The sequence below is a fragment of the Cynoglossus semilaevis genome, chromosome Z (assembly GCF_000523025.1).
Source record: "Cynoglossus semilaevis isolate Cse_v1.0 chromosome Z, Cse_v1.0, whole genome shotgun sequence".
Classification (NCBI taxonomy): domain Eukaryota; kingdom Metazoa; phylum Chordata; class Actinopteri; order Pleuronectiformes; family Cynoglossidae; genus Cynoglossus; species Cynoglossus semilaevis.
Genome location: NC_024328.1, coordinates 10,540,356 through 10,564,108, shown reverse-complemented (window position 1 = coordinate 10,564,108; position 23,753 = coordinate 10,540,356). Strand labels below are relative to the sequence as shown.

The 23,753-nt window shown below is 39.3% G+C and overlaps 1 protein-coding gene across 2 annotated transcripts in view; it reads right to left on the bottom strand.

Annotated features, from left to right (window-relative positions):
- Positions 1 to 23,753, bottom strand: part of kremen1 (kringle containing transmembrane protein 1) — a 61,640-nt gene that overhangs the window by 18,088 nt on the left and 19,799 nt on the right. For both annotated transcript variants that reach the window (XM_017043027.2, XM_008336268.2), the window contains exons 2-3: positions 21,310 to 21,472; positions 10,577 to 10,668 (exon numbers count right to left, since the gene is read on the bottom strand). In XM_017043027.2, the coding sequence (XP_016898516.1) occupies positions 10,577 to 10,668; positions 21,310 to 21,472 (255 nt within the window). The remainder of the gene's footprint in view (positions 1 to 10,576; positions 10,669 to 21,309; positions 21,473 to 23,753) is intronic.

The window sequence follows — 23,753 nt, the reverse complement described above, 5'->3', positions numbered from 1 at the left end:
ACAAACTCAGTGGTTCCCTCTTATTGCGTCTTGGCCCAATGCATTACTCCCATTATGCTACAGTACAGTAAATACATAAACAAATACAGCTGCCACATTTTATCGAGTCTGTGATTAGTCTTGTGGACTACATCGCAGCCTGTGAGAACACAGAAACATCCCACACCAACACACCAGACACTGGGGGTTTTCTGGACACAACATTTCTAGCAGGGAGTTGTTGTCATTTCTATTAGCTTCATGTTTTATGAGACCATAAATTCTGCCGTCTGTAAATAAAAAAAAAAAAGAGTTTAGAGCCAGACACTAAGAATTAGAGCAGCGCTGTCACACAGAATGACTTTGCTTGTTTCAAACACACTGTGAGTGCGTGCACTTTGTGGAGGCAGTGTTACAACAAGATTGAGATGGAGGCAGTCCAAGCCCTTGCCTGAAGCCCTGGGAGAGTGACTAACCATCTAATTAGAAAGAACAGAGAAGAGCTGGGGCTTTAAATGAATAATTAGTACCTTCTCAAAATTCTGGCAGAACAATGCACGGAAGAGATGAAAAATGGCCGCACCTCACATAACTCTGCATTCACTTAAAAAACAACAACAACAACATCAAAAAAACTGTGTGTGTGTCTGGAGGAGTCTAGGTCAATGTTTCCCAAACAGTTTTCTGGGGTCACAAACCTTCGTGACCCAAGTCAATAGACATTATTTGTAAACCCCTGGGAAACATGATGCGAGACGACCCACAAAAAAATTTTTTTTTGGGTCGTCCTGAGGGCCGCGACCCAGTTTTTGGGCAACAATGGTCTAGGGACTTGATCTTGGGGACAGGTGGAAGATGAAAAAATGTGCAGACACTGTCCAACACTTCCAGCATGTATTGTGGCAGGTGATGCTGGTTATCTGGTTGCTGGTCCTAAGGCATGTTCAAAAAATATTAAAAAGTTTTGCTCTGCCAGTGGAGTTTTTTGGTTTTTTTTCCACAGTAAGTAAAAAAAAAAAAAATCGGACATTGCAGACTGTTGCAGTCTGCGGTTGCAGACTGAGGCTGTAGGAGGCAACTGTACATGATCAGGTGTCTGCAGAAAGTTTAAAGAAATTATCCCTTAATTTAAAATGTAAATAATATATTAGTCTAAGTTCAAAGTCCTACGATCGAAATTAAAACTTCACAAAATGTGCATTTGGGGTCACAGTTTTTCATGAGTCCTAAAAAGTCTCAAAGTCATAAAACGGCCGTGCTGATGGAGCGTAACCACATGACACACCAAAGGAACGCTATCGCGAAAAAGTTCTGTTTAAGACTACATTTGAAACATGAAGAGCAGTAATGGCCCCTCTGAGCTACTTAAGTCATTTATAGCTTAACGATATGAAAGTAAAGAGCATCATAAACAGCTTTCTGATTATTTTCTTTCAATCCCGGAGCAAAGGGTTTTATTTCTAGGAATTGTGCGAATAAAATACCGAGAGAATGTTGTTAAACAGTTGGGCTTTAGGGGAGTATTACTGGCTGTTCTCCATCAGATAATTACATACTGCAGCTTACATGGACAATTGGCATTGAAGCGATTAATGGAATCTTCAAAACAGAATTCATGTGTTTTAGATGCTCCAATGGGAGCAAAAACGTGCATTGACGAAAAGATATTGCCTTTAAGGCTTCAAGTAAATGTCAATCATTTTAATGAAACTCTCATTCCTTCCAAATATTGGCCAGGTTTGGTCCAAAAAATGGTGCCCACCGAGTACTCTATGGTAAAACCAGAATTTTTCATTCACACTACATGAGTTGGTGCACGTTCAATTATCTGCCCTCACAGTTGAGAGTGTGGTGCAGTTTCTCACAGAGAATTATGTTCTGCCCTGGATCCAAACAGTAACGTAACAGTCATGTATAGCATTGTTTCCCAAAGACTGGGTCACAAGAGTTTTTATTGTGGGTTGTCTCAAATCATGTTTCCCAGGAGTTTACCAATAATGTCTATTGACATTGGGTCGCAAAGGTTTGTGACTTTTAAAATATGGGTCTCCAGAAGAAACACCGCTGTATAGAAACAAACAACCATCCGCACAACAATCATTAAGAGTGTCCAATGAAACTGTGGTAGCAGGCACACACAGGAGATCATGCTAACCTGATACCATAAAATCATCGGTTACTGTCAGGAAGTGGTGCTTTGGCCCAGAGGAAATGTCTCTGTCATTGGTGTGGAACACCAGGGTTCACCTCCTGGGCAAGATCAAATCCCAATTAGCAAGGTTGGTACCTTCCAGTGAACTCACCACCTGCAGGAAGGTTCAGGGGGTAATGGATAAGCGGATGAGAATGAATGGATGGATGGATGGATATTGCCGGGAATTATACCGCCAATGTTCAACTAAACACAAACTTACAGCATTTGCAGTGTTCCGTAAACATTATAGAACCCACTGTCAATATATGCTGTAACATCAGCTACGATATCGCCTTGTTTTTATTACTGCAGGTGTGTTAGCATATAACCGCGAGCCCACAAAGTCTTATTGATCATGCTCCAACATCTATAAGTAATAAGCCACACTCTTAACAAACACACAGAGTCAGCTTGATGCGCATTAGCTAAACAATATCTGACACATTTATAAAATAACATTGACTGCACTGTGTTTGTGTTTGTGCTTATGCCGGATCCTCTCCACATTTGTTTGTGGGCTCTCAGTCCTAAAAGCTAAATTGGTTGAACTGCAATTCATCTCTTCTTTTCCCCCTCCAGACAACCGCTACACAATGGCCCTCTACTTGTTCTCATTAGCAAACTTTCTGCAAAACCACCTCACCTTGTAATCAATACCTTTAATTCCCTAATGGCACAAGCTGATTCCACTTTGGCGAGGAGAAGGAGAAGGAGGAGAAAAGAGAGAGACATAGATTAAATCTACTTGATGTACCCCCGCTTACTTCTGTGGGAGTCTCAAATCTCTATCTCCTCTGTTTCCTCACGCAATCTATCACAGTCAGGAATTTCACCTGAGGGCAGCTAGGGTGGAGCTACAAGAAGGTCAGAGGTTAGAGTAAGGTAACAATAAGTGTATTCAGGGCATATCCACCCACGCTGTCAGGTAAGGACACATGTAAGATCTGGCAGAAGAGGAAACATCAGACAGATTCCATTGCCTCAAAGTAATTGTGACTAAATCTAGCTGATAGAGATAGTTAGCTATAGTAGCTAACTAGATAGCTATTTAGATAGATAGATAGATAGATAGATGGATAGATGGATACGTAGATAGGTAGGTAGGTAGGTAGGTTGTTAGGTTGATAGATAGATAGATAGATAGATAGATAGATAGATAGATAGATAGATAGAAATGATAGAAATGATAGAAATGATAGATAGATTTTATTTAGTTGGAAAAACGTTTTTTTTAATTATGTGCCTACAGAATAAATACTGCCACGATAATAACTGGTTGCTGGAGGGTACATGATTTGATTGTTGTTCTCTTAAGAGGAGCCACAGCTTAAACCTCTTAGCAGTTTTTTTTTTTGTCTTGACTTTTACTTTGTTTTTCTGTTGGCTTTTACTCAAACAAATAAAGAACGTCAAAATCTGCCTCAGTGTTTGAAACAATATGAAAATATAATCTCTCAGAATATATAACTTCTGTTTTTACACAGTCTACATCGCACACAAACACACCATTTCCATTACCTCTGCCTGAACCTGCCTCAGACGGTTCAGTGGGAGGGCTGGTTTTGGCACGAGCACAGAGAGTGCGATAAACACGACAATAACAGAACTCCAAAGACTCGCTGGGTTTAGGCAAACACCAGTGCCATGAGGCAGGGCAGGGAGGCTACCGTCTTGGTTCGGTTGCCACACCACATGTACAACATGCTAGACTTGTCTTGACAGCGTGCTTATTTTGATTTGCATCGATTTGTTTCATAGACATTAACTCACCTGTTTGACTTTTATCATTACTTCTTCAAAGGTGTTTCTAAAACCTTTTTTTATATCTTGATAGCACTATAATTTCAAGAGAAATGTGTGTGTGTACTATATAATTAAAGTGTATTGATAGGTTGAGGCAGGTAAACCTCTTCATTTTAAAGGAGTCATAAATCAATATTTCTCCCACTGAAGGTATACTTTCCCTTCTGTCTCTGATCGCACGGATTTAAATAACCGTTTAAATTTTTATTTTTTAAGAATGAGTCTTCTTTCTTATTCTTTGTTTTGTTTGCCATAGTTTTATACCTGCTTGGTTTGTGTCATGGCCTGACTTTGAGGTGATTTGATTTCCTTGAGTTAAGCTGTCAGCTACTGTTAGTCATTGGAAAATAACTCAATTAAAATGGTTAAAAGCCTCCAACTGTATGAACATTTGCCAAAAATGTAGAAACATAATATTTAAGATTTAACTTAAATCATGAGGGGAGTTATAACCTAAGGGAGAAAATTAACTTTAAATTACCACTATTTCGCACATCAAGGAAGGGTTTTTGTGTTTCAATTAGCGGGCTGAGACTATGGAGACCAAACAGTACTTTTTTTAAACTGTGTCATGGCCAAACATGACACAGTTTAAAAATAAATACAAAGTCACTAATTTTAAGAGGTATATGGATAAGGAAGGTGTCAGGTAGCACGGTATGTTTGTATATATGGGCAGGTGTGTATAGAGTACTGAATGTGTGTTATTGGTGTATATAAGTATGTGTGTATGAGTGTCTACACGGGTTTCAAAGGAAGACTGCTATTCGTTAGCTAAGGATTACTCAATATGTATTCCTTTTTTTTATTTTCATATACGAAATAAACTTAAATCAATCAATCAAAAAAACTTAGGAGACATTTGTTATAGGTGTATATTTATCAAGGAAACCCCCCCCCCACCCAAAAGTTCTTCGCTTATGAGTTTCTATTATTTATAAATTAATACTTTTTGCCAAGTGCTTCACAAACTTATTATTGCGCTGCTTATCCCACTATCATTTAGAATAGTCACAGGATCACACAGAGGTCACAGAAACTGCAGTGAGCATATCCTGAGCTCTACAGTGTTCAATATTGTAAGGCAGACCGTGCTGAATCGGGGCAACTGGGTCCCATCACCACCGCCTGCATCTCTAGTTCTGAATTACATTCCAATAAGAAAAAGTTTACAGTTATAGTGCTAAGTCCTGAGGGGACTGAGCTTCTGCGCTCAACTCGACCACAATGTAAACACACTGGTTATGCTTAAGTTAACATAATTGCACGTCGCCCTCAGGGGTTTGTGGGTGTGAGAATAATCAGCACATGGAGAGAATCCATGATTAATGATAAATGAGCAATATCAAAATTCAGTGTCTCACTGTATCCTTTGGGCCTCGAAAGAACATGCAAGAACATGAAGATAAGTTGATAAAAACTCGTGACTCGTTACCAAAAAAACCTTGGTTCACAAATCATTAGAAGTTTCTGAACACAATTTATTTCAGGAAAAGAGGTTGGCCCATTTTTGGAAACTTAAAAAATATTGAGTTTTAATCGAAGCAGTTCAGTAGATCCCGGACTTGATTGTTTGAGTTTCTTGAAGACATTTCTTGAAGAAATCCCTTGGCTGAGAGGTGAAAATCGTCAAGAATCTAAGACAATCCAGTTGCCCTCTAGTTAACTGCTTTGGATAAGATGACCTGGATGACTGAGAACTTACAAAGACATACAGTATGTTTTATTGTCAGCAATCAACACATAGCATCCTTCTCTGAACTCCAGGTGGTGCTAGGTACGTTTATATGTAAATCCCATAAGGAAACGTTGCATGTTGGTGCTCTCAGAGGGCTAGCATTATAGCATACTGATAGCATGATGCACAAGCATGTAGCATTTTAGTTGCACCATTTGACTATTTACTATCTTTTGCGGAATGTTAGGGCCGATATAGTACCTAGCATTTTATTTTGAGAGTCTCCACTGAGGCTAAGATAATCCAGATAACACCCTAGCCCCGCGACTCCCGTGAGCTGTGTTACTGCCACCTATTAGACGTATTTAGGACTGGTCATTATTATTTCATATATCCACAGGGGGTCCAAATCATAAAACCAAAATATACAGGGTAAGGGTATGTTGATTTGTCCAGCTTTAACTTTACTCTGTGTCCTACATCTTTATAATTTCACAAAGTAATAACACGACTTTTAGCCTCAACATCTGAACAGCCAACACTGATGATGTGTTAACTTCACAAAGACGTCAAGTCTCATTACTTCAGTTTTCACAGGTGCGTTTATTACCACAAATTATTTTTGCCATTAAGCCATAAAAGCTTTGTTCAAATATGACCGGTCCTTTTTTTTTTTATAATATATCAGAGGTGTGGCTGCTCAAACAGACTCCTGTTGTTGTTTTAACAAATCATGGTGAAAGATGTGCGTAATCAGAACTTCCTGAAGAATGTATGTTATTATAAGTCACACGAGTCTAATTAATACTCAGGTGTCAGAGCAATAAAACACTGACAGACAATAAAACCATCAGTGTCCTCTTAGTTCAAGTCAAAGACTGGATAAAAGATGAAAGGTTAGATGAAAACAGTCAAAATGTACAGATTATCTGCAGTGAGAAATAAAATATAGAGAAAATATATATGAATGTTAAAATAACTACTATGTTCCTATAATTGTTCACTATCAGCTCCATTATGATAAAGCCCTCACAGATGCTGTTGTGAGTCTCTTTATTGCAGACAAGTGCAGTGGCAAAACAAGTTCTTCTTCGTTTTATGTTTTTGTGAAGGAGCTCCCAACAAGCAAATCAGAGTGTGTTTGTTTTGGCAAATGCTCCGAGAATTCACTTTGACAGTTTTAATCTGCGTCAGTTGAACGGAGCCAGGGCACATTGTCGAGCAAATGCTTGGCAACACAGCACAGCTACAGTACAACATAACAAAATGTTGTGAGTGTAGAACAGTGTAAGGGAACTGTGGGAAAAAGGAAATCGAGTAAACGTGCTACCTTGCCTATAAGCAAGCGCTAAATGATTTACTGCCATTTAATGCCATAAAATGAAAATTTAAAATTAGTTTAGAAGGACTTTGCTCTTGTGACAATACATTAACACATTGGCCACATTAATATTTATACATGTGTTCTTCAGCAAAATAGAGACTTTTATTTCTCATTCACCTGTTTTTTCTTTTCCTTTTCCTTTTTTTTTTTTTTTTTAAAGAAAAACATCCAGGTCACAGCGGGCGGCCAGGCAGCTGGACCTGTTCATCCCGGGCAAAGCGTTTGTTTTCCAGCCACAGGAAGGCAAGTAAATGTGTGACAGCCTGAAGGTTGGGGTTAAAAACTAAACTAAATTATGAATACAGTTTTCCCAATTGACCCAGGAAGGCCGGTGAACATGAACAGAGAAATTGGTTGTATGTGTTTATACCTGCCTAATGGAAAATGTTATATCAGTGTTTGCCAAACCTTTTTTTCTGGGGACCCATATTTTTAAAGTCACAATCTTTGAGACCCAAGATCCAATAGACATTATTGGTAAACTCGTGGTAAACATGATGCGAGACCACCCCCCAAAAAAACCCACCTGAGGGTCGTGATCCAGTCTTTGGGAAACAATGTGTAAAACAGTAAACTGAGTTGCTGTGATACAACGCACTAAAACAAAAAAATCCCTTCAGGAATTCATAGCACACCTTTTCTAAGCTGGCCCGGGGCTTTCCTGTCTTGCACACTAACTTCAGTTCATTAACTAACTTTGAATACAGAAAAAAAAACAAGGGTTAGGGATGGAAGAAACCCTCTACTAAGTTTTTGTTTTCGTCAAATTTGTTATAGTTTCACTCAAACTGTATAGCAATATTCTTTACAAGGTTTTTCTTAGTGGAGAATTTTGTGTACCACCTGTCACTGTCCGAGGAATTATGGCGATATAACTACAGTAGACAATGTGCTTTGACAACATGCTGTTTTCAAATGCTAGATAATTCCACCAGCAGCTATCTGCAGCCATAAAGGATTACCAAGATCAACAATTGCTGTGACCTACCCTATAATCCACACTGTTAAAGTATGTGTTTCTGGCCTCATGTGACCTGCCTGGCAGTGTGCGCGAAACCAGGGTGTGTCACCCTCACCCGGGTGGCTTGGGCCTAGATGACAGGGAGCCCGGCTGGATAACAGAATGGCCATTGGCAGGAACCAGGTGCCTCAGCCGGCGGCCACCAACCACCAGCCACTTGACATCAAAAGTTAGCAGAAGAGTAGACAAAACGAAGGCGCAGACAAAACAAAAGTCAGACAAAATGAAAACAAAGGGCACTGTTGCCCTTTCGCTAGGGCACCACATGGTTTTTCACTTCATGTGCCAGCAGCAGAATCCGAACACTAACACAGAGAACATCAGTGTTTTCTCACTTGGGTGCTGAAGCTTTCAAATGCAGCAGGTTGTGAACAAGAACCGCCAGAAGGTGAGCCACCACGTGGCGACTGCAGTTTCACAATAGATGAGACAGAGCATTTGTGTCTGAAAGTTCCCTGCAGGGAGAAACCGTCTCCGATGAAGAGGCCCGTTTTCATGACATTGGAAGCCTGGCTCACAGCGAAGCTCATCTTCTTTACTAACATTACAGGGCTCGATAACTTTTGATTTCCAAATAGAAAAGAGAACGCCGGAGTAAGACAACATCTGATATGGGTGAAGCTCACAGCTTATAGAAATGGGCCACATGTCTCCAGTATGGGTTACACTTACAGATTGTGCGGGACTAGATCCTAGACAAAAACATGGTTAAACCAACACATGGCAAACCCATTTGGAACAAAAGCCGGCCTAATTTCAGCAAAGATAAGATACAAGCCCCACGACAAACGGTGGGCTGTCCTCCTGCTTCCCTCTAAGCCACAAAAGTTTGGGACATTGTCCAAGAAACATTAAGCTACTGAAATAGGTCACCCACAAGTCCTAATCTCCTACACACATGAAATCATTTACAGAATGCAGACACACAGACACACACACAGGTCATCTAGCCAACAGGCATAATTAGTTGGGTTAATGGATACTGAGCCATTCAAACATCAGGCAGTGATAAAGTTCCTACTCACACAGCATAATAGTGAATACCTGGAGGGTCAGTAAGGATCTCAGAAGCTGGTAGTACCGAGTATAGAACCAAACATCTCAGTGCGATGACAACAATGTACGACAGTACCTCAATCTGAAGATGTTTATATACTATATGACTTCTAAAAAAAAAAAAAAACAGATCCAGAAACGAAGCTAATGACATTTTTCTGTCCACTCGGCAAAAGTATTTTTAGAATGCAATAAAAATATATTCTAGTTTCTTTAAAGCTTTGTTATCAATGAATCCCAATAAATCACATTTTCATTTTGTAAAATAGAAATATTTGAGAAAAGAAGCATTACATTTCTCAATTCGTATACGAGTGAATCAAAGAAGGCACATGAATTCCAACACCATAATTTTTTTTTTTTTTTTAATCTGTGTGGTGTAGACTCACAGTGCGATTATAGCTATCAACATTTTAAGACTTTTTGGTTCACATTTCCATCGTCTGTGAGCTGACCACACCATTTGTCTATACCAGGGCTGTTATGGCTAAAGAAGCAACAAAAGTCTCAGCACTAAGGAAATAGTGTAGTTCTGCAACAAGAACAACAGCAACAACAAAAAAAACTCATCCCATGCTCTTATTTAGCCTGCCATTGGGAAGTCTAAATAAATATAAAAGTTTCTGCTCAATAAACCAAGGAACTCTTTCTTGTCTTCTTTTACTGAGTTAATTACTTCTTTGTGGCTGCCAAAGAACTTTATAGAAATAGTCTGCAGACTTGGGAGTGTGTAAATACTTTGTTAGGTTTTTTTTTTTTTGTATCCATTACTTTTATTTATAATAAATTAGTTTAGGTAGAGATCAAAGTACAGGATGTAGAAGATTTCTTGGCATTTGTGATCAATAAAAATAGTAATCTAAAACCTTCACCCCATAAAGTGACACTTGCTAAACTCCGATCACCTCAGCTTACACAAGGACCAATAAAGTCTGACCACTGCAGAGCAGTTCAGAGAGAATGGGATTTCACTCCAGTTGTACGGTACATCATTTGCTCAGGGCACTCACAAAAACGTAATAACACAGGTCTGAAATGTTGGATTTGTTGGAGAGCTCACATTCACATGTGAAACCATACAAGTACATCAGGTAGATTCATAAAATCACTCACATCATCAACCATGTCCAAACAAGCCTTTAAGCCAAAGGGGAAACTTATGACACGCATTCAAAAACGCATACAGACAAAACACATATGCACAACATATGATTGACAGCTCACATTAAAATGAGGACAGGCCCAGGCAAGGAGGGAGTGATGGGAAGCAATTAGAGATTTTTTTAAGACGGTAATGACTGTGCGAGGACCTGCAGCCTTTAAAAAGAAATTCATAAGAGCCTAGAAATAGACATAGTTGGTGTGTTTGCCAATGATGCGGGCATGATGACATAAACAGACAAAAGATAGAGAGAGGTACTCTGAAGTGTTGAAAGTGAAGTAGTGACAATGAGTCCTTACTCTGACAGGTAGGGATGTCACAGTATCTCCAGTAGACGCCATCTTCAGTGTCTGCAATGTAACACCAGGGCTGGACATCTCCATCCGGATTTCTGCAGACACAAAGGTGGAAAATTGATCATTGTTCGGTTTGTTTATATATTAAAAAAAAAATACTTTAAGCAGATGGAAAAACAATTAAGTCAAGATGTCTATGTAGGTTCTCAGTCATCCAGGTATTTTAATTTAATTTAATCCAAGAGGAGTTTCTTCAGTTCTGACTGACTACTGAGAAATTCTGGTATTTAGCCTCAAATGGGCTGCATACCTGTAACGAGGGTCGTTGTAGAAAGGATGCACCACCAGATGATCAGTGACAAACAGCTAAGTCTGAATGAAGTTCTGTGAGCTTTAGTAAATGACCAAATATTTGACCATCTTATTTTACATTGTATGCTTTAGCGAATCATCAGCTTTCCTTTGTTTTCTCACAGTAACTGTCACTGATTTAAACACACTGAGAGTCCTGCAGGTAGTTCTAAAAAGAAAACTACAGAGGTGACAACTGATGAGACAATACGTTTGGACAGTGAAAGGTAAAGGGGGAGTTCAGAGGATATGGGATAAAAAAAAGAAGAAAAAAAAAAGAAACAAACAGGGGTCATTAACTGACCCTTCCTGCTGTTGAGGGCTGAATACTCAATGATGTTGAGAGGGGGAGATTATCTTGGCTCTGTCAATCATTTTCACTAGCCACCGCGGGCACTTGTTGCTTTAGTTACTTCCTCTGTGCTGTGAAGGCTTGACCGTGCTTGTCAGTCAAGGGCCAGACCAAAGGGGTCCTTGATGGGTGGTGGGTGGGGGGGAGACTCTTTGTTCTGGGCCAGACACAAACCTGATAAAAAGAATGTGTGATGGGACAAAGCTTTTGTCTGAGGCTTCAGCCTTTTCTTGACTTTCATCAAGGCACTTTGACTCAACGTGAGGATGATGGGCCTCTTGTTTTTTTGTGTTTTTTTTGCTTTCAGTTTCACTTACAAAGACAACAAAGACTGAAGACAGAAAAAACCCTAAAATCTTTGTGCCACCACTGTATCTTCAGGGCGCAACATCGTAAATCACGACCATTATTGATGCCTCCAAACTATTGATAAATTCAAAGCAGAGAGTATGCGCAGGGATCGGATTCATGCTGTATCAACCCATACTTCTATTTCAGGATTATTGTAAAAACACATTCCCCGTTGACTCACAAAGGCTTCTAAGATGACACTGCTATTTTTTAAGCCCTGACTGTAATTGCCAGAGACCTTCTCTGTTCCTCTTTGGCACACCTCGTTATAGCATCCTGAAATACCCCTGTGGCCAAGAAACACTATCTCATTTCCCCCTTTGTGAGCAAAGTTGTGAAGGGCGTTTTCATTTCTTTTCTTCTCCTATCAAAAAACACTATCCTGAGTTTCCTCCTCTCTTTTCACAGTGAGAATGAAGTATTGACAAAGATGTCGCTGTAAAACCTTTTTTTTTTTGGTGGGGGTGGAACTTCGTTTAAGTGCCTTTGAGCTTTTAACTCTCCACAACAATTAGCATTCCATTTTAACAGCTATTAAACAATAAAACCGTCCACGAAAAGAACCCATCTTGTCTCATTATTTTTGCGAGAAACATAAAACAGCAATGAACTTCACTTAACCTAAATTATTCACACAAAAACAAAAAGTTTTTTTTTTTTTTTCCAGAATGTTTTAACACTGTATCATGAGCCCAGATCTGTTTGTCGCTCCACCCAGATTGCAGCCAGACACCTGTTTGTTCAGCCTCAGGCCATGACTGAAATAGTTGAAAAGAGCAAAAACTGGGTCCTAGCCATCAAAAGACTGGATTATGTAGCCTTCCTCTATTTCCCTCTCGCCTTTTAATGCCTGTCATCGTGTAATAGCTCTATTTGAAATAGGACTCCCCAAGAACTCATCTATGGCCACTTATGTAATTTACAGCACTTTCTTAATCATCCCCTAAGGAAGCAGACATTACCACCAACAGCATAAAAATATCTTCAGACCAGTCATCCCATGTCTGACCCCCTCCACCCCCCCACCCCCCAGTATCTTTGATCAGTAAACTGGTCGACCCCACCCTCGCCCCCAAAGAACACCTGCACCTCTACTTTTATTACAAGCCAGAAACCATAGTCGGCCAACACATAATAAAAAACATTATCTTACTACAATGTACGTGTACGTATAATGTGTATGGAGTGTGTACTGAAGAGCGTGCAGTATGTGCAGTACACATTGATTCACTTGTATGTGCTTCACAGATGGTAAAATTCCCTCTGAGTAGTGTTGTTGCAACACTCCCATACCTGGAGGTAGAGCTTTAAAGAGTTTGGACATTTAATTGGCACAATTACACTGATTGACCCATTTTGATTTCAGTGGACCATATACACATGGGTACGAAGCCAATTAGAGCCACATGCTCTCTGACTCTCTGGTTGAGCAAGGCAGGAGAGAGGGAGAAAAAATGTGCTTTCTTGGTTTCACTGAAAGAAACAGGTTTCACTGAAAGTCAACTTTTGATGTTTCTTTTATGAGTACATTGGATGTTGGCTGAAATCTATAGTTTGGTTTTTCACCTCAAAACTTCAGCAGGCGACAAAATATGTAAAGTCAGAGGTTCTCAAACTGTGGTACGCATACCACCGGTGGTACACGAGCACTCTCTAGTGGTAAGGGGCGAAAATTCATATTTTTACATTTTCAGTTGAATAAATCTGAAACATACAATGCACAATTAATACAACATTTAAACAAAAACATCTTTATAAACATTTTTATACATCTCTCCTGTGGTGGAAGCTAACAGTGAAGGCCTACGCTGCTATATTCTAATGTTGGTCATCATGGTGGTACTCATAGAGATCAAGGTTTTCTCAGGTGGTACAGAGTAGAAAAAGTTGGAGAACCAATGTGTTAACTCATGTCACGTAACACTACCAAAGCAAACACACCAAAACACAAATGTGTGCCCCTCCCAATAGTTAAACAGTTCGGAATTAGTCATAAAAATGAGTGGGTTATTAGTCAGTTAGTAGATTATCTGGTAGGTTGGAGTATAAAAGCAGCATTCACCAAAGGTTTAAAAGCAGGCGGTTAAGGCCCAACAATTGCTTTGTTGCTTTATTCGCTTCAATTCATTTTATTTCATTCATCTGTGAAACACCAAACACACAGGAGGAACTGGTTGCGCAATTGGCGCTTTGGCTGTAGAGTTTTTTAGAGTGTTTACTTAATGCTAAATAGACCTCGCTTAACAACCCTGATCCGTCAACTACTGAGCCAAGGACCACCCCAAAACTTTCACACATAAATGTCTTTAAATTTGAAATAAAACCTCTCAAAGTTTAAAGTATATTTGTCAAACTCAAGGCCCGGGGGCCAAATGCGGCCCACCAAGCCGTTTTCTTGTGGCCTGCTGGAGCTTAAAAAACATTTAGTGAAGTCTGTGCAGCAGAGTTTCTTAACCTATGAAATTAAAAGTTGTTTTTTTTTAATTACACAGCAATGAACAATATTTGTAGCTTGAATAAATAATAATCAATTACAGACCGGACCGCAAATACAGACCGGTAGCAAGGTGCTGTGTCCCACTGCCAAATGACCTATGGACTGGTAGTGGTCCGCAGACCAGGGGTTGTGGACCCCTGATCTATACAGTTTTCCATTTACAACCGGCCCTTCAAGGGGAACTGTATTGATGATGTGGCCCCCGGTGAAAATATGTTTTAAAGCCTTCACTATATTGTTAGAAAAATTGAAATATCCAAGGTGTCGGACGTTATCTCTACACAATAATTGAAGTTTTATTACCAAAGTAGTAGATTTTTTTTTTTAATTGCAACTGTTGTGTTAAGTAATATTTCCACATCGACCCATGTCCAACCACATTCTCAGTTACGCTGTGGCTTCTTCAAACCCACTAAGTTTGAAATCAATAGTGAGATGAAATCTCACTTTGTAACATGTATACATGTGTCTGTGGTTAATAGCTGCAGATTCGATTTCAACACACATAGTGTATTCCTACTGCCAGTTAAATAAAGATAAGGATCAGATTAAATGTCATTGTAATTAGTTTTTCTCGTTAACACCAAACCTTGAGGTAAGTATTCAGGTTTTGCTGGTACAACCTCTCTGTCTAAACACATTCAGTAACTGGGTTTGTTCAGGCTTGTTAAGTTAGAGATTATCTGCAAAGTTTGTGAAGTCTTTATTTATTTCCTAGTACTCATTGAATTAACACATCAGTAAATAACTGTTACAAAGAAAGTGTTCACACCTTAGTGTAGCCCGGCCAAGGGATTTGTCAATGCTAGCTGAGTCGTGTTTTTAGCTGTAGCTGCAGACACAAAACCTTGTATGAGCTTGTACCTCGAGTCACTGGGACGACCACATTTAGTTACAGTTCTATTTTCTCATCATATATTAAGGTACAGCCCTGTCAGGACATATGTTGTTCAGTCAAACTAAAATTGCATTATGTGCAAAAGTTGCGTTAGCTTAGCTTATCACCATCCATCCATTTTCATCCGCTTATCCGCTACCGGGTTGCGGGGACAGCAGTCTCCACCCAAATCACATTGCACCATACCAACCCCCCAAACCTTCCTGCGGGTGGTGAGTCCACTGGAAGGTATTAACCGCCCTAACTGGGATTCGAACTTGTCCAGGAGGTGAACCCTGGGGTTCCACACCAATGACAGAGACATTGCCTCTGGGCCAAAGGGCCACTAGCTTATCACCACTGCAACTTAAAAGTGTAAAGATTCCAACTGAAGGCTTCATAGGGTTGGTAAGAATGAACTAATAACGTATATAGACAATAGGAACGAATAATGAGATAATGTTTTGGAATGAACACAAACCAGTCATGTTGAGGTTGGGATTTGAACCCGCAACCCTCTTAGCAAAAAACCCAAACCACTCTACCTTGCCTGCCTCAATATCATTATGTTTAAATATGCTTCCTCAGTCTCTGTTGGACATTCTCGACTAGCGTTTTCAAGTTGTTCATTTAAAAAAAACGAATCACTGCAGCTCAAACTCCTGCATAATGGATAGACTTTATCTGCGACAAAAGAAGAGGAGAACGAATCTGCAGTTGTTTGATTAACAAAGCAAACGAGAGATGTTCCATCACTGTGCCCGCTTCATGTTTGCCAGACTGTAGGAGAAGAGTGAGACAAGACAAGAGCGAAACTTTGCTCAGTTTGTAGCAGTGCAAGGAAGGAAAAAATCCTGATCGGGAAGCCGTGGTGAGAGGCTTGTCTGGATCGGGATTTGAGGTCAACAGCAGATCAGAGTCTGGCAATTTACAGCCTGAGAGGAGACTCTTTAATTGACTTGGATGATTTAGCATGCAAACTGCTGCCTTCTGTTGCGCAGCATGAATGCAAGCATTGAAAAGAAAGGCTTGTTAGTTTGTAGCCCGATATGTATAGTCTACTGTCTATTGTTGTTCCCTCACGGTCCACTGGTGCAAAATACGAGGTCACAATGTTCCTGTGTCATGTGTGGCTGTAAATCACACCACTGTTGTCCCTTCACGAAGGCCACAGACACATTTACAAAAGATGTTTTTCACCTACGGTAAATCTATTGGCGATCATCGTGCTTTTTATTTCCCATCAATCTAAGATATTCTCTTTCTCAAAGTCGCGTCTTTGACGAGTAAAGTGGCGATTAATAATTTTTTATTATTCACCGCAGCTGCATCTGCTAACGTTAACTTAAGTCCCAGTTGACGTCTTTTTTTCCGGCTTTTTCAATACAGGGTGTTTCTGATAAAATTATCACAATACAAACAATTCATGGTTACCAAGACACTGGAAAGATGAGACTGTGTAACCAGGGAGGAGCAACTTCAAAAATAAAACATTCAAAAAAAAAAAAAAAAAAATCTTTCAATGCTATTAAACTCACCCACTTGAATGTCCATTGTGCACCTTATTGCCATTTGTGAATGAGATGGTTGTTGAATAGCTTCTACATAGTTTAGGTGTAGGTCGAAGGCTAAGGTAAACAACAGTGGAAAAGGGCCTGCAGGGTTACTTTGCCTTCCTCCAGCAGCCTAGAAAGCATTGTTTATTTTGTAAATTTAATTTTAATCAAAGACTTAAATGTCAACATACCTTTCAAAGATGAAAAGTAAATATGAAGTTGTTTGGGGATCTAGTGCCCCCCAACACTGAAAAGGATCAAGGAGATAAACATCTGTTGGTCTGTCCACTTACATCTCATAAGCTGAGACACTTCTATTTTGCACCAGACATGCTTCTGACATCTCAGACATGCCTCTACGATGTCCTGTCAGAGCCTCAAGAGTTCCGCCCCCGACCAAACACGCTAAATCAATGAAAGCTGGCAGAATATTTAAAACACATTTTAACTCAACTATTTCTCCAACAGCAATAATAAATCAAGGGGCAACACAATCCCAGGCAGACGCTATGACATCGAAGCCAATATTAATATTAGTCTTAAGGATGTTATGACTCCTTATGATTATGCAGAAGTACATGATTGTTTTATTTATTTTGAGAAATGCAGATAATTATGATGAAATAATAGAAAAGCTAGTTAACAAATGGTGGTGCTTTGGCCCAGAGGCAATGTCTCTGTCATTGGTGTGGAACCCCAGGGTTCACCTCCTGGACAAGATCGAATTCCGGTGGTTGGTACCTTCTAGTGGACTCACCACCTGCAGGAAGGTTGAGGGGGGGTTGGTACGGTGCAGTGTGATTTGGGTGGCGGTCATAGAGACTGCTGCCCCCGCGACCCGGTAACGGATAAACAGATTAGAATGGATGGTTGGATGGATAGCTAACAAATGGCACATGATGTGCCATTCGCGAGTGATTCGTTCAACATGAACAAAGCTTTTATACGACTCGTGACTCCCGAGTCATTAGAAAGATTCGTTCATATTAAACCCAGAAATCACTCGCTCACGAATCACTCTCTGTGAATGCATCACTCGTTGAGTGAAATCATTCTCAGCATCCGTCTATATATATTTAGATTTTCAACAAATTTAGTGTCGAAGAACCGCAGCCTTCTTTACAACACCCACAATAGGGCTCCAGCGCCACCTGCTGTAAAATGATTGGAATGATTCGTTCATTTTTACTGTTCGAGAGTCAAAGATCTGGATCAGTAAAAAGAGTTGGTCTTCCCATCACTAAATGGCACTGTTCAAATTCTGCATAAACAGCTCTAAAAAATCCCTTCACAAATGCACTGGTTGTGTGATGTAAAGCGAAATTCTGTTCTTCAACTGAGCAGCACGTAGGCCCTATAATGTAAACAGACAACATTTATCTGCGATGCTCTGACATCCGATTTGCATCTCACATTATGGAAATTCCAGAACGATGAACTTTAACTCCACTCTGGCGTTGCCATAATCTTATCTGCGTTAGAGGAAAGCATTAGCCATAGTGGATGCTCATAAATTCTACAGAACACACTCTTGCATATAAATAGTTTGGAAATGACTAGGCACTGAACTGTGGCACGTCTTCACACTCTGGTACCAATACAATAAAATAAATCAGAAATTCCATTAGTGTGCGAAGGAAATCATTAAAGGTCAGGAAGGTTCTTGGATTCTGAACAGTGGCTTGGTTGAAATGGTACAATGCTAAATGACAGGGAAGTTGAGGTCCCATCTCATTAACTGTATTTACTGGTAGTACATGATGTAATATGTATCTGAATGGAATCTTACAGACGATGAGTAACGTAATTTCTTCATATGAAGTGAGTTTTGGCTCAAACACCGGCCCCCTTTGTCCTTTTCTCGAGGCCTTTCGCTCCTTTTTGTGGGGAAATAATGTGACATTTCCAACCCTTACCATTCTGTCCTGATTTTCACTGGGGTTTTACAACAGGCTATAAAGATGAAATGTGGTGGCTGTTTGGGCTTTTCCTCCCAGCACCACTGCGGGTGCCCTCTCAAACTAAATCACCGCCATGAAAGAGGAAGTGATGGAAAGGGAAGTGGGTTTGTAATCCTCCACTTCCCCCCATCTGATGGGTGTTAAGTGCTCTGTGATCAAATTGAGATGGCAGTTATTTCTGGATTTGCATTGACATCTTGTTTTCGGGCCTCAACTTTAATCTCATTGGTCCACAGCGTGTTTGTGGGACGTGCAGTACATGCTGTCTGAGAATTGTAGTAGTCAGAAATTAATGCAAGCTGAACATTATCACATCATATCAAGTCGGTGACTGCATGGGGAGCCTGTTGGTGGGAGGTCAGAGGGGGTGTTAAGAAAATATCCTAAACCAAATTTTAATTGCAAAATACCCTTCATGTAAAAAAGGCAAATTTGCAATTCAAATCATGCAACAATGTCCGGGGCATTTCCTCCAATATGTGCACAAGGCAACACACACACACACGTGACAAACACATGCACACATTCTTGACCTTGTGCAGACATGCCATAAATGCCCTTCTTCATCTTTCCACAATGGAGTGGTGGTCCCACAGCACTGCTGATTGGTGACTCTTCACAAGGAGGGTGTCTGAGCCCGAGCCTGAGAGTAGTTACGCTGTGTGATAGAAATTCCTCTGTCCGAACAGAAACGACGCTTAACAAAGCAAATCTGAGACAGTGTCACTTTAAAATGGTTCTTGTTCAGATTTTGGCTTCAAGCCTCAGTTCAATGTTCAGATTTGTCAACCAATTCAGGGAAGGGAAAAAAAAAACAACAAATCTGACCGTTGCCACTTCAAAGCATTGCTGTGTTATGAGTTTACAACCATGACTTGGGCTGAGGAGGACAGGGGTGTTCTGTTTCTTAAGGCCTGGACGTCTGAGCCAAGCCACTGTTTTGGCTGTTTTGGTGAAGCTGAACAGCGTCACGGAAGAGTGTGGCTCCCCGCAAACACATGAAATGTCTGACAGTTGTGCACACAATGCGGAATGTCAGACTTGGACTGTGAATGATGGACGGAGAGGGTTTTCTTTTACACCTTTAATCGACAGTGTCCTTTTAAAGTGTCGGTGATGGAGGATGTAGATTTATTTTCGCAGCTGGGTTTTCGCCCTTGTGATGACATGCAGCATATTTCGAGCGACAGCAATGAAATATTAATTCTCCATCGATCTCTATCGCATAAGAATATTATCAGAACAAACACCCAAACAAACACCCTTTTAATTTGAGTCGCTGGTCAGGATTTTGAATATTCACTATGAAGTAAAACTGACTTTTTAATTAAGTAATGCTGTTCTTCAAGGCAGCCAATGCTAACGATTACTGCAGAACGGTGCAAATGAATGAAATCCCCACTTACAGGAAAACTTTAATTTAACTCTTATCCATATCCATTCAATTCAAGGCCCAGAAAAACAAATGAAAATGAAGAAGGAATATTGTTGGGTTTTTTTGTTTTTTTTTGTTTTGCTTGAAGCTTTTGGCAAAAAAAGCTATTTTTCATCAGATTATCCGTAAGAGTGTCAACCCCCATTTGTTTAACAAGTGGACTTGATTGAACGTTGCGTCTCAGCTGCAACTCCGACCAACAGAAGTCTCTAAACATTAGTTATTAGAAAAAAATAGTTATTCAATCTTTTCTTCTTTTTTTTCACTGTCAGTGTGGTGCACGTGTGCATATTAGATGTAACACAGAACCCCCTCCAGGATCAAGACCAGTAAAATGCAGCACAGACAAAAATCTTAATCGGTAACAGATCAAGAATATTTGAAATGTGCAAGAATTTTTGAAGTTTTTCCTGAGCTTTTTTTTTTTGTCCTGACCAGAGAGCTCAACCAATAAAAACAAAGTTTACTGCAGTTTTTTTTATGATTGCTTCAGGGTCCGATTTAATAATGGGTCTGAGTACCTATCCTGAATCGATGTTCTTATTTACCTCTTGGCAAATGAGCGAGCTCGGGTGGATATTGAAAATAGAACACAGATGTTAGAATGAACACCACATGAAAGACAAAAATAAAACATTCAACTACACATTATACTTTTGCACTGTGGGTTGTAATTTGTTTCTTGTGAAATGCTAAATATTGTTAAGTATACGAGTCCTCTGGATGTGGCAGGACCAAAATAAAACTTTGCTACAGCTAGAGTTAATTATAATTATCACATCAGATATGACCGGATTAAAGGCATAACAAAACTACACATACAGTATTTTTTTTATTTCACTTTATTACTACTACTACTACTACTATTCAGTACTACATTACAGATGTGGTTGAACTGTTGACTAACTCATTAGTTCATTCATTATCATGAAACTACAACTTCTCTGATACATCGAACTTACGTCAGTACAGTTACCTTCTAGTATTTCACCCAAGACCTACCATGAAGATTTGGAAATCAGCAGGCAAAAAGGAATGCAGCCAAAATGTGTCAAAGCAAATACTGGTGGACATAACTGACCTTTAAATTCCACAATCAGCTTTAAACCCCTGTGAGAAATCCTTGATATCCTTTGATTTATATATATAATAATTGAGATATCCACTGTCAAATTGAGTTACCACCACAGTACGTCGATCCGCTCAGTAACTAAATACACCCCAAAAATTTAGTAATTTCTGCACAACATATGGCCCTAACACATTGGTCGACTCCCATGTTTATAAGATGTCAAAAAAACAAATTAATTTGTGAATAAACTATGGAAAATTCTAATTAAAACAAATCCTGCTTACCTGCAATAGTTGTGGCTGCCTAATCCGCCCTCCCCGTTGGGGTACTTGAGCGTATTGTACGGGTGCTGGAAGGTCTCATTCCAGAAGAGACAGGGTTTCCCTCCATACAGACTAGTCTGGTTCTGGAGCCCCCTGTAGTCCTCTCCATTGGCTGTATAACACTCTGTAAACAGAGACATGAAACAAATAAATTTTGGGAAAAAATAAACTAAATCAGAAACTGATGCATACTATTAGTAGATGTGTATTAAACAGAAAATCAAACACTTGTAATACGTGACCTGCTTCATGGAGAGTCTGGACTCGGTGATTGTGCCCAGACATAATTAATTAGAAACTGTGCTCGCAGTGTTAAGGAAAGATCAATCAAAGTATTGTTTCAATCAATATCAACACACGTACAAAGAAAAAGAGAGAGAAAACAAACGCCTCCTAGATGTGGGGGGAAAGCAAACATTCACTGACTTTGACATAAAAATGAGGGAATTCAAGGGAACAGGAATATTTCAAGCTATCACTGCCCGTGTGTATACCTTTAATACTGTATATATGTATATTTTTGTTTATGTACATATATGTGTTTGTGAATATATATATATTTATATATAAATGTAAATATATGTGTATATATATATTTACATATATACATATATGTGTATATTTATACATACATATATGTATGTATATGTATATGTATATGTATATGTATATGAATATGTATATGTATATGTATATATTACCCCATTAAGTTGATGACTAGTAAAAGTCATAAAAGTCATCAACTAGTAAAAGAAGTTTCGATACATTGTCATGTGGAATTGTTATGACATCTTGAAATGTGACCAGTGGGCTACTGAAACTCTTTCTCGAACAATAATATCATTCACACACAGTTCCTGTGGAAAATATAGACATGCGTCCATGTACAAAGACAGGAAATAAACAAATCAATATTTTATTTTAGAAACATGTGCACATTTACACGGTCCACGTATCGTAAAGTGAGTATACATATGAAATCTAGAAAGATTAAAACACGGTGAGTTTTTAAAAACTGCATCCATATGTACTGTATGTCTCTCAATGAAACTTCAATAAACAAAAGGAAAACCTCATTTCTGCTCGGGGTCTTGTTGCCCAGAGTGTATGCGGTTGGCCGATGACCGGCCCCTTTCATCAAGTCAAACTGGGCCGAGTATGAGCTAATGCATCGCAATATGACAGTAATTATATTGCTTGGTGAGCCAGCTGTGCTCCGAGGCTCTTTCTTCATTTCTTTGGAGTTCAACTTCCTCTCTCTAACCTTCTCTCCTCTTCTGCCTCGGTCTTTTCTGTCAGCCAATTTCAACCCATTTACAAGTCACAATTTCTTGAATGAAACTACTGTGTCTAATACTGTGAAGCTTAACAACATCTGTAATTGCTGACATGCTGTCATTTACTTATTTGAGAGATTTGTATAAACCTATCAAAGATTCATTATTTATGGTACACATCTAGTAACTGATCACTGTAACGTGGTTCAAGAAGACATCTATTTATCAATCAATCGATTGATCAAGCTATCTATCTATCTATTGATCTATCTAATACATGTTTGTGAAACCTACAGGCTCTCACTGTTTGTGATCTGTCAGCCAATACTGAGTTAATGGTTAGAGCAGACATTTAATTACTTTACCCAAGGTCGTTATGTTTAGGGTTGTGTTTGTCTGTTTGTTTGTTTTTTTGTCACTGCAAAGAACACAATCCTTTTGATGTGTTTTTTTTTCGATTCATGTTTCTGCTTATGTCCAAGAAAGACTTCTCAAACCAGATTAATTTACTTATTTATTACATTTGTTAACCTCATGACACAGAGATGTTACTGACACTGTGGGAAACACAGCCTCCTCAGCAAAGGTTTGTGTTCTATGAGTTCTTTTTTTTCTTTTTTAGATAAAGTTTTTTTTTTTTTTGCCGTGTTGATCAGTTAAGCATTAAGATCAGTTAACATAATCTGGCTGACAAGAGTTCAACGGCAGTAGAGTGTCAGGTTCCTGCTTTTATGATGCCACTCTATTGTCTGTAAATGGGTCCCTACTCTTTTTTTTTTTTTTTTTTTTCAAAAAAAAACACCCGACCACCGGGACTAGCGAGGATATCAACCCCTCTGATCATAAATTCATGTGAGAGTGGCTGAGGCAGTTGGAAAAACAGCTTAATAGTGTTTCTAAAAGGTCCAGGCTCTTGTCACCCGGACACGAGGGAGCAGTAAGAATGTAAAATGCAAATTTTGTCACTCGGAGGGCAGAAGAATGTTTAATAATACACATTTCCACTCTGAAAGCTCTATCTTGAGAGCTCCAGATGATCTCGAGACTTTCAGAAATAAAGCGTTTGTAAATACACAGTATAGTACAATATAAACTGATTAGATTAGCTTGGAGTCACGATGAATTTTT